Below are 11,543 nucleotides of genomic sequence, written 5' to 3'. Positions count from 1 at the left end.
CCTTAATTGACTTTTTTTACCTTTTTACATAACTCTAAATTCATTTTAATAAAATAAATATTTTTGTTTATTTGCTATGTTCTATTTTGTGTATAAAATAATTCTAAATTAACCACTGAAAAAAAGATTGTAAAGTGACAAGTTATTTTATTATCAAAAAGCATATCACAAATTCAATAAACACTTGCGGCATTCCATTTGAACTACTGGATCCGATACATTTGCCAGAATTTTTAAGATATTGTTAATTTTATTTTCTCGACTAGATCGTTTTCTGAATTGCAACAGATTTGCTGCCAAAATGTAATTAGGAAGGCAGGGTTTAATATGGATCAAATGGGAAATGAAATCCACTGATTCAATTTGATTATAAGGGACCAAACTAAAAAATCGTCGAAATACTGTGCTAACAAAAGATATCACATGAAGTTGATAAGTTTCCGCAAGTTTATCCATCAAACTGTTTACTTTCAAGGTAAAATTTTCCAAGGAAAATTTATCCTCCTGGTAAATTATCATAAGCTTTAAAAGCAGAAGCTCTGTGAAAGATTCCGTATCGGTAAATTGTTGTTCCCAAAATTGTTTAAACAATAAAATAAATTTGACATTTTCGCATTCATACATCCCGCTGTAGATATTATCAAAAAAATTAAACACTCTTCGAATTCCTGTAGAATCCCAACGTTTCTTTTTAATTTCGCCAAGAATTTCAAATATAAAGATGAAATATTTCTCTTCAGGATAAACTTGTAAATATTTTGCTACAATTAGATTTAATTTGTCACCCAGCAGACCATCTTCGAGAAAATATTTTTGAATTATAGAATTGCAAAATGTTACACTTATCCTCGGCAAAATCGTTAACATTGTATCCAATAGTGAGGCTTGATACAGCTCGACCTTAGTATCCTTTCTTCTGAGTACCTCAAAAAAGTACCAAACTTTTTCTACATACAATGGTAAGTATTTTTTTGGAATTTTTGGTTTTGAAGAAATCATTTCTAATATTTCAGAGTCATTTTCATTAATTTTACATAGGTTGAGGATTAAAAAATCAAAGATGTCATCAGACGTATTTTTTACAAAATATTTAAATAAAGATGAAAATCCATACTTGAAATTCGAAGCATTTTCTTCTATTGCCAAGTTCTGAAATATTTCTTGCACTTTCGGAACTGGTAAGAGTTCGGCACTGAGAAACAAAGCATGCTTTCTCACTGACACTGCTCCATTTGCTAAAATGGTGATGTGCCCGGAAAGCTCATTTTCAGGAATTCTGTACATGAAACTATACAAACTTGGCAGGCTGGATTGTAAATAATCACCCTGACAAAAGTTCATCAGGAAAGAAATAAACTTACAGGGCTCTGCAGCTTTTCTTATCTCTTTGACAATATCACATCGAATCTTATACATGTCTTTCTGAGTTTTGTCTGTTATATCTAGTTTAGAAGACTGAGGTATGTAGAGTTCCACATATTTCAAAAAGTCTTCTGCGGGCATAAGAATCAACAATGCGGTAATAACATCGGCTTTATCTAAATCCAGTCGTGTTTTAATATTATTTATTAGCCTCGCGTCCAAATTTAAATGGCTATATTTTTTTATTACAGCAACTTTGTCAAACAGCACATCACGAAAACAAAGAGCCATAATAGCGTCATAGTACTTGACAATAATTTGGGGTTCATTTTGAAGAAAAAACTGTACCACAGATTTTGTTAGCCCTGAAGCGTTACACTTTGATAACATGGAATTTGAAAAATAAAACTTGACTAACTCATCTTCAAAGGGATTTCTATTTTGTTTTTTTATCATGCAAGATATTGTCTGACAAACTGGAAAACCTTTCTTAGTTAAACTTACAGTTATCAGTATTTTTAAAAGCTCTTCACTGGGAGGTAAATTAAATGGATTTTGTGCATCTTGTTGATTATACTTCAATACATTACTTATAAACTCAGCTTCTCCCTCGATAAAATTTTGGTCCAAGGTTACAAATACTCGATGGACCATGTCAATTAAAACAGGAAATTTTGACGCCTGCACAAAATGTGATGATTTACCATTATGCTCAACAATTTCATTTAATAATTCCAGAACAAGGACATATTTATCAGACATGTGAAGCAATATTTCGGCAATATCCTCCAAAATTTGTTTTTTTATAAAGTCATCTTCTGACTCGATAATTAAAGATCTTTTATATGTAAATACATCTTCTACATATTGTTGGAGCACCTGTCGTTGAGGATTACCATTCCTATACAAATATTCCAAGTGTCGGTAAAATAAATAAAAATTTGTTTTGAACCCCGGTTCTTCTCTTATTCTGTGAAGTTCAAGCAATTCAAGTATATACTTCCAATGCTGGGAATTTAGTGCTTTGTGGTCAATAGTATCTTTTATTAAGCAAAGCAAATTGAATCTAACAGCATGTTCTTCATTGCGATGACGAAAGCAAATGTATTTCAATACATTCTCCAATGACTCCCAATCCTTCGATTCTGAGCAGACGTCTATTAGTAAATACAATAATCTATATCGAACTTGTAAAATAGATGTCAAATTTATTTTTTCCTTAAGAATTGGAATTGATTTTTTAGCTTCCATATATTTAGTGAGGCCTATGTCATCAGATTTTGAATACATTTTTTCTGCCCACTCTTGCACCACACTTAGTGGGGCATATTTTAAAACATATCTATTAATGGCTGTCAAATGTTCAGTGACAGTGGAGAGATATATTTCCATGAAAGTTTGAGCAAATAATTTCCATTGGCGAACTTGGGGATAACATTTTATCAAAGGACTTATGTCACCTTCAAAACAGCTGTTAAGATCTTCAATGCGTTCAGGAAAAAAGCTTACAAGTAATTTGTCAAACCCTTTGATAGTTCGAACCGCCATGGATTTATGTAAGCTAGGCAGAACTTTTTTTAAATCAGCAACAATTTCTTTTTCGTTGGTTTTTATTAGACGTTTAGTTATCCGTTTTCCAAGTTGTGGCATTGTATTGAGCTCTTTGCTTAACTTTAAAGCTAAGTTAGGATTGGTTTGAAATATATAAACAAACAAATGTTCATCATAATAGCTTTTCCCAAAGTTTTTGTGATACTCTTGGCAATACAATAGAAAAGTTTCTGGGTCTCTATTGTAAATTATTTCAACCTGAGTTGAATTTAAATCAACCTCAGTATGTTTAATGAAACACTGAATTTTTTGCAAAGAACATCTAGCAAGGAATTTTGTTGCAACAAAATGACCATACCTACAAAACAAGTTTTCCTTTTAATTCCGAATATGGCAACAGCAGTTTTGTTATACCTCTTCAATATTAAATCAAAAACCTTGTCCAATTGTTGGTCATCCAGGATCCTGGATAGTCTATTTAAGACTTTCATCCGTAATGAATAAGAATAAGTTGGTAATATTTCATTGACAAGCATATCTTCATTAACATTTTTGAATAAATCTTTGAAGAACCATGGTTCTTTTATAATTTTGCTAACAAAGATGTCATTACCATTTTTGAAGACCTTGAGAAGAGGATTAGTTCTTCGAAAGTATATTAAGGCTTCAACATAAAATAACTCTTCCAGAAAATTTCTAGGTTGTATATCAAGTTGATAGTCGCTAATATTAAAATCAGTTGACTTTAAAAGTTTGAAGAAATTTTTACGCCTCTCTTTCAGTGCATCACCCTGTAGTTGATAAAAATTGGATTTAAATGTATCTCCTTCCATTATTATGTTACCTAAAATTTTAAAATAGTTGAATGAAATTCGATAGATAAAAATAAAGCTTTTCTAATAAAAAAAAAATTGCCATAAAAATATCAGTAGAAATAAACAAGCATTTTCAAATGGAAAAATACATATGCAATAAAACAAAAGTTTAGAGCAGCTAAAAATCGTAATTATACTTACGCCAATATACAACATGAAAGATAAAAAAAACTTTTCCTAAAGTTCAAATAAATTTAATTCTATAATTCAATTCTCAGAAAAAATATAGAAATGAATTATAACCATAGAAAAGGTGATTCTAGTTTCTTGCAGTGTCTAGCAAGATATATAGGCCAATCTTGATGGCCAAAAACAATGAGGCTGTTTGCCGTAATCATTCGTTCAATACCGATTTCGGCAGAAATTTAAGTGTGTGAAAAGTATTAACAACACTTACTGAGTGTTGCCATGAACAATTATTCCTTGTGTTCGCATTTTTTTTTACCAGAAAGACACATGTAATATTAAACACGTTTTGTGCAATTAAGAGGCTCATCCTTGATGATGAGAAAAAGCTCAGAAATGATAGAAAATCGGCATCGTAAGCAAATAAACAAATAATTGGTTACTGTCACTCGTTTTCAAATGAATTCACTCGAAATACAATTTGTCAGTTATTTAGATTTTGTGATTTTCATTTTTCTATGCCCATATTTGATTCTATGATTTGTTTACCGTAAGATCGGGTCAAGAAAATTGTCAAAATTAAAAATTTTTAAGAAACGTATTTTTTTACCTCTATCCAGAAGTCGGAAATTAGAAATTTTTACAAGATTTCAAATGTTTTTGTTTCAGAAATTTGAATCTGTTCTTAATTTACATTAGCCATGACATTTTAACTGACCTTTTGATTTTTGGTGCAAAAAGTAAAATAATCTTTTTGTCTCCATGGATTTATTGCCGGAACCGGGTGGAGTAGAAGGTACTGTTGAGTTTAAAACTAGTTCCTTCTATTATGGTGTATATACACCGAATGACAACATCGATGGCCAGCCCAATGTATTTGAAGATAAAGAGTCTGCCTTGAAATTAGCCAAGAAAAATAAAAAATCCAGATTTAAGGCCTTTCAGTTCTATCATGAAGCCGCCGAATTTTCCCTTAATGGTTATGAATATCCTAACAACAATACTACAGTCAATGGCATATTGTTTGAAAAGAAAGATAATGTAACTGTGGGTGAAAAGGCAAGTCCCTTTAGAGGCCCTAGACCACAAGAACTGACTGAATTACGACGAGCAATTGAAAGTGGCAATATTAATGTGGTTAAGTTTGCGATATGGGATAATCCTAGATTGCTTGTTAGTAGTGGAGATACTCCTTCTATTCTGCAGGTTTTTATATCTATTATTATGTTATATTATACCATTTTAGTTTTGAGTTTTGTTTTGATATTTTATCAATTGTAAAAGAAATATCAAGCTAATTTTACATTATGAAATGTTCTTCAATTTTAGGAAGGAGCTAGATTAAATGCTCTCCATGTCGCAGCGAGAATGAGGAGCACAGCCATGACTGAAATTATTTTAAATACTGTAACTGATCCAGAATTTATTAAAAGGCTTTATGGAGATGACAATCAACAAAATGCTGTGGAAAGATGTAAAATTCTTTTAGATTTATACTTGAATACCCCAAATAAAGGCTTCCATGAAACTCCCTTGCATATAGCTTCCAAGTGGGGTGCAGTAGAGGTGTTAGAAATCTTGGTATCTTACCCAGAATGTAATCTAGATTTGAAAAATAAATATGGCAAAACAGCAGAGGAGGTATGCATATATATATATGTGCAGTGCACATGGTAACTGGTCTATGTTTTTTAAAGCTTATCTGTGAGAGACTTGAAGGTCGTTGTGACAATAATGTAAAAGAAGACATAAAAAGGAAAATTGCAATGTTACTAAGTGGTAGCTACTATGTCCCTGTCCTGCGCACCGAAGATAACACTTTGCCGCCAGTGATAGGGGAACCATTTTCTCCAACAACTCCACCTGTAGGTCAAAGTAATTATTAAAAATATGTTTACTTACTTTGCATATATGTTTCAGTTGTTAAATAAGGACCCCTTAAGACCTAGAATGGAAATTCACGCGTTTGCGGGACCCATGGATAAAAAGGGAGCAGATAAATTCAGAAAAATATGGAAAACTCCTCCTCGTTCAAATTTTAGCAGTCCTGGGTTGAAATCGCCAATTAATCACGAGATGGTTTCATTAAAGGTGAAAGATCTGAACAAAGGGCTGGAAAGAATTGGAAAACAAATTGCTCAAGATCTGAACATTGCTTGGAAGGAGTACTGGTATTTTTTGGATAGTTTTGTGGATATAGCATCTGAAGAGGGCCTAACTCTACTGGAAAAATACCTTTCTGTCAAGCAAGATGAGTTGCATGAGTCTTTAAAACTGTCTCCTGTAACATCTAAAACTGAGATACTAGTGAGTCCAATATCCAACTTATGTGCCGCTTTTTCGGCTTGCAAATTGAATGATTCGAGTGACATACTAGATGAGTCAAGCAAGAAAATGGACTTCGATCCTTTATTTTACGTAGACAAAGCCAGTCATGTGTTCTCAACTCGCATTTTAAACAACATTTCATTTGCTTTGTGTTGCAAGGAAGAGGAGTATGATAATGCTTTAAAAACATTGGAAACTGACATCAAACAATTGGAACTGCTAATGAATAGTTACATGAGTGACCATAGGTTTTCAAATAGTATTAATTTTCAGAAAATTCATCCAAGAGTGGGCGATCAAGTTGGACATAAATTATATTTGAATGTGAAAGATACAGATGGGTCAATTCTGGTTTATAAAATTGAGGACATAGCTGAAAGTGTTGTGAAGATGTTAGATTGTTTTTCGTCAGATGATGAAGGACAATGTCATGGTCAAGTCATGGAAAATAAACCTACCACCTATAGGCGGCAATTGATTTGTTTACTGAGCAGTATAACTAGTGTGTTATCTCAATATTTATCACAAAATAATAATGAACAAGAGGAGAATAACATAAAACATATATGGGACCATTTGGAAGAATGTTCTTGCATCTATCACACTAAGAAACCAAAAAAGAACACTTTATCAAGAAGCAATAGCTGCAAAAACCAGTCTAGGAACATGCCTAAGAACGATTTGCAGATAGTTTCTAAGAAACTATTTTTTACCGAAGATGAGCTAGGTAATATTTTTTGTGATTTTTTGCTGTCACAATTTTTTTTTCTTAAATAAAATACAACAATACAATTCCCTTATTCAAAACTACAGAGGTTGAGGTTCTTTGAGATATATTCTTAAAAGCATCCACACAGAGTTACTGTATCATTACCAAAGCAATAGATATTATTTTTGCCACTTGCAGACAAGGCAACTTTAATATACATCATTAAACATTGTAATATTCTATATTTTCAGTCATTGCGATGTCATTTTGTTTCTAGACATTAATAACGATAATAACGGTTTTTACTTAAATGAAAATTTTGATCCTGAGTCATCAGAAGAGGAATTTTATACAGCTCCTAATTCACCAAGCATGTTAACAGAGTGCAACTCTGACTCAGAAGATGATTTCAACGATACTGAATTGCCGACGCAGGAACTTTACTTGGAAGGGTAGGTAGCTTAATATAATAATAATGTAATATTTATGATAAATTTTGTTTTTAGTGATTATCCAACACAAACCGACTGCGCCGTTTACAATGCTTTAAGATCTGCCCAATGTGATATTGATAAGAAAAAGTACCCGAACACATATAGGTGGCATCACCATATTAATTTGTTTTCAGATTCGGAACGACTTAGGTAATATTTTTTGTACAAGTACAGTTTCTAGTATCTATCACTACTTTTTTTTCCTCTATTTTAGTTGGCCAAACCCGCGAAATTCTAAATCACCCACGCACCTATCTTTGGTGAAGTCGCCAGACTCTAGCAAATCAATACCAAACACCAGCACTCCAACGAAGCCTTCCTGGTTGAGGGTTACTGGAGCCAATTCTCCAAGGGCTGCTTTTAACAGGCACGAGTCCCACTAGTTAGAAATTCTTATGTAGTTTTTTTAAGATGTCAAATACATACTATGCAACCAGAGAAAGGAAGTCTTATGACCAACCAATAGTGTGTTTACTAATAATTTCGACTGCATTTAATTATTTTTGTGATTAGTGTTGAGGAGTAGAGTTTTGTAAACCTAATATTTTAATATTTTCCAAAATTTGTTTTGAGTTACGTGTTTTTATGTTATTTTATTTTTATAAACAATAGCACCCCAAAGAAACAGTAGATGCAAATTTTCATTCTCCGAAAACTATTCTTATCATGTTTTATTAATCATTGACCAGAGAGCAAATTTGTCAAGAAATTCGTAATCACCCAGAAATTAATGACATTTAAAGTACCCATTAAGAAGCAAAATATTTTAAATTTTTACGAAAATTAAACAGGAGGTTAAATATACGAAAATATACAGCGTTTCTTAGTTTGCAAACTGGGGCCGTCCATAAATTATGTCGCACATCAGTGCAACGAGAGAGGGGTAAAGTATTATTGCCTTAAACTTCACGCTCTTATTCGTCTCTCTGTATTCGAAGGTATGCATTCAATTAAAATGGCTAAATTTTAGATTGCAAAAACTGAAATTATTGTGATGTAATTTATGATGCATATTATTTATATCAAATAAGTTGAATTATTGGTCAATTGATCCTCTTAAGAGAAAGTTTGCGTATACAATAACCAAATATTAAATGTTTGACGTCTAAATAGAAAATGAATATAAATTTTGTTTCAAGTGTTGGGATTATAAATATAGAATTTTTGGTAATTTGATTTTAAAATAAATTAATAATCCGACCCTTTGCATCCTTGTGCTATTTGTTTGTGGATTGCTGTTGTTTCAATGGCGGTGGTTCGACTGCAGCCTGCGACCAAATATTTTTAAATATACTATACATAATTTGATCAGTTCTTCCAAGTCTAAAGCCAACAATTAAAAAATTCCCGCAGAAATTTTGTAGTTTATTTATGCATTTATTGCAAACTAAACCTAAAATGATAGAACATTTTATTTTGAATGTGGCTACTTGGGTACTAAGATTATAATCTTACTTGGGTAAAAGACACTTTTTTTAGGTACCAAAAAATGTTCATGGCAAAACGTTAATGTTGAAATGTAATTGGATCATAATTTATTAATAACCCCCTGTATGAGTGACTGTTGAATTTTTGTTTACATGAAATAGTTTATAAATTTACAAATCTTTGCCAAACCTTTTGATATATTAATATTAGTTAATGGGCAGATTTTTCAAAAAAATGTAACTTTGAACAATCCAATGTACATATTATGTTTTATCTCATTAGCTTTGTAAGTTATTATTAGTTGTGTTTCATTTAAATCAATTGATTACTAAATTTTACTACTGATTTAGTGTCCGAATATGTAAAAGATCCTTTTGTTAATTGCACAGCCTAAATAAAAATGCTACCAAAAACTACGATAAGTAAATCAAGCAAAACATTTTAAAATGTGCAATTTGCTTTAAAAAAAAAGAAACCCATCTTTTATTGATTTATGAAATTAACTCGAACATCTAGTAATTTGCTCTTTTGATGGTGGACTTCTGGGTTTTCTATTTAGCGAGCCCTTTAACTTCATGGTGGCACTATTTCTGCTGATTGAGAAAGCAACCCTTCAAAATATTTATTTGGGCTATGCAAAAAATAAAAACCATAAAACCACTTGCTTTTGGACTTTACTGTAGATCTTTAATGTTTTTCAATATATTAAATTGACAGCCAGCTTTTAAGTTTCAATGCACTTTTGAAAATTTTCTGTTTTTTTTAACAAGCTGGTTGTGCCTAGGAAAGAAAAGAAACATGATCCAAATAGCATAAGAGATATATATTTTCTTATTTATTGCTACTATTTCTGAAATAAACCATAAAATAGCAGGTTTTGATTGATTTTTCTACCCATAAACACAGTATAATAATAAACCTATAAATTTTATAAAAATATCATTTTATTATGTTCATAAAACTTTTACACTTCATATCTACTTGCTCACTTTCCTGTTCCAATTCTTTTATTTTTCTTCTTGCTTCTTGCAAAATATCCTCTGATAAACTATCTGAATAGTTGCTGTCAGTTTCACCATTATTATTATAGGTTCTCAATCCCACTTAAAATAAAAAAGAAATTACTAGGTGTTATATCTGGAACTAATATTGTTTTGGTTAGTTGTGCTTACATAATTTTAAAAATGTGTCAGTGGTTAAGCGATTTAATATACATAAAGAAAAATAAATTCAAACATTGGGAACAAAAAATCTATGATTATAAAAAGTTTTCTAGTGTTTGAATTACACGGGGAGACCACAAGAACTTATAAACAAGTTAAAATTTATAAGAAATAGTGGTTATTCCCCAGCTTGTCTAATCCTGCCAAAAAAAATTAGTTACCTTCTGGGAGTCTCAGATTTCTATCTTGATTCTCATCCAATCCTGCAGTTAATATGCTAATTTTACTTTGACAACTGCTCAGTTCAAGTTTTAACTGATTATAACTCAAAATTAGTCTTTGAATTTCTTGTTTCTGTTTCTTGTTTTCAATTTTAAGCATTTGATTTTCATTTTGATAAAATTTAATACAGTCATTTAAATATACACATCTTTCTGAGCAGTGGTTTAAAGTACAAATGTTGGATGAAATTTTCTGTTTTACAAATTGTCTAGAAACTTCTTGTTCTTTCAATTGGTTATTCAGTTGCTGATTAAGTTTTTGTTGCTTTTGCTGGGACACTAAGAGTTCTTTTTCTAAGGCTTCTCTGTTTTTATTGCAATTCTGTATTTTCTTTTGTCTTTTGTTGAGCTCCCTTTTGCATTTATGTATAAGCTTCAAACACTCATTTTTGTATTCTTTGTCCCTCAATTCATGACAACATTTAATCTGCAATAATAATCTGTTATACATTTGTTTTGATAAATTGGCTGTCAGTAAGATTTGAGCAATTTTTTGCATATAGTCATCTAAATTCTCATCTAAAATCAAAGGTTTCACTAAATAACAGATTACAGAAAACTACTAACCAATGTAATTTAAGATTCTGGGTCCTTCTCCTTGGATGCTATCTATTAAGCATACTAATATAGATTTGTTTGAGTCTGGGCCAAAATATAAGTTCACCACACATTGCCCACATTCGCTATCTTTAGATATACCTAATAATTCCAAAATGTTGACCAAGTTATGCTTATCAAGCCTTCCCCGCGTCGCAATACTATTAGTGTCAAAAAACAAACTAATTTCAGGTAAAATCTTGGTTAAATTAACCTCACTGCTAAATAATGACAAAGAATAATGGCATTGATTTTGAAACAAGTACTCAGCAATTATTAGATGTAAGGCTTGGTGCGCTAAACTGTTAGTTTTAGGTCCGCTTTTTAAACGTTTACCGATCATGGTAGTTTTTAGGATATTTATAAGTTTATATTTCAAATAAGATTTTAAATCAGTTTTTATGCCCTTTTCTTCAAACCAAGAATTAAGCATTTGCTGAAATTCTTGCGGCGTTAGCTCTTTAAAATCTGGTTGGTTTGGTACAGCTGGTTTTATTTCTTCCATTTCTGAAACAATTTTAAAAAACGAAAGCTGCTTATTGTTTACATTCGTGACAATGATTTCGGTTAACTCATAGATAACTGTGAAAGTTCATTCTTCTTTTTCCTTCTATTAGCCAACACCGCTA

The 11,543-nt window shown here is 31.4% G+C and overlaps 3 protein-coding genes across 4 annotated transcripts; 1 reads left to right on the top strand and 2 right to left on the bottom strand.

Annotated features, from left to right (window-relative positions):
• Positions 1 to 85: 85 nt before the first annotated feature.
• LOC132705475 (uncharacterized) lies at positions 86 to 4,044 on the bottom strand. The gene is made up of 3 exons (XM_060676064.1): positions 3,930 to 4,044; positions 3,328 to 3,757; positions 86 to 3,271 (listed from the first exon to the last, which is right to left on the bottom strand). Exons 2-3 carry the CDS (start codon positions 3,744 to 3,746, stop codon positions 166 to 168), a joined length of 3,525 nt encoding a protein of 1,174 aa, XP_060532047.1. The 5' UTR covers positions 3,747 to 3,757; positions 3,930 to 4,044; the 3' UTR covers positions 86 to 165.
• A 414-nt stretch (positions 4,045 to 4,458) lies between these two features.
• LOC132705397 (ankyrin repeat and LEM domain-containing protein 2) lies at positions 4,459 to 9,738 on the top strand. 2 transcript variants are annotated; one of them, XM_060675966.1, is made up of 8 exons: positions 4,459 to 5,120; positions 5,244 to 5,555; positions 5,612 to 5,779; positions 5,835 to 6,221; positions 6,516 to 6,969; positions 7,229 to 7,403; positions 7,458 to 7,595; positions 7,660 to 9,738. In XM_060675966.1, exons 1-8 carry the CDS (start codon positions 4,677 to 4,679, stop codon positions 7,826 to 7,828), a joined length of 2,247 nt encoding a protein of 748 aa, XP_060531949.1. In that variant the 5' UTR covers positions 4,459 to 4,676; the 3' UTR covers positions 7,829 to 9,738. The 2 variants fall into 2 exon arrangements, with proteins under 2 accessions (XP_060531949.1, XP_060531948.1); XM_060675965.1 differs by having other exon boundaries at positions 5,835 to 6,969.
• A 74-nt stretch (positions 9,739 to 9,812) lies between these two features.
• Positions 9,813 to 11,515, bottom strand: LOC132705108 (uncharacterized). The gene is made up of 3 exons (XM_060675542.1): positions 10,885 to 11,515; positions 10,258 to 10,836; positions 9,813 to 9,976 (listed from the first exon to the last, which is right to left on the bottom strand). The coding sequence occupies exons 1-3, from the start codon at positions 11,417 to 11,419 to the stop codon at positions 9,813 to 9,815; spliced, it is 1,278 nt and encodes a 425-aa protein (XP_060531525.1). The 5' UTR covers positions 11,420 to 11,515.
• Between the last annotated feature and the right edge of the window lie 28 nt (positions 11,516 to 11,543).

Source organism: Cylas formicarius, unplaced genomic scaffold (assembly GCF_029955315.1).
Source record: "Cylas formicarius isolate icCylForm1 unplaced genomic scaffold, icCylForm1.1 PGA_scaffold_7__23_contigs__length_41026272, whole genome shotgun sequence".
Lineage (NCBI taxonomy): Eukaryota > Metazoa > Arthropoda > Insecta > Coleoptera > Brentidae > Cylas > Cylas formicarius.
This window is presented reverse-complemented; position numbering and strand designations above follow the sequence as displayed.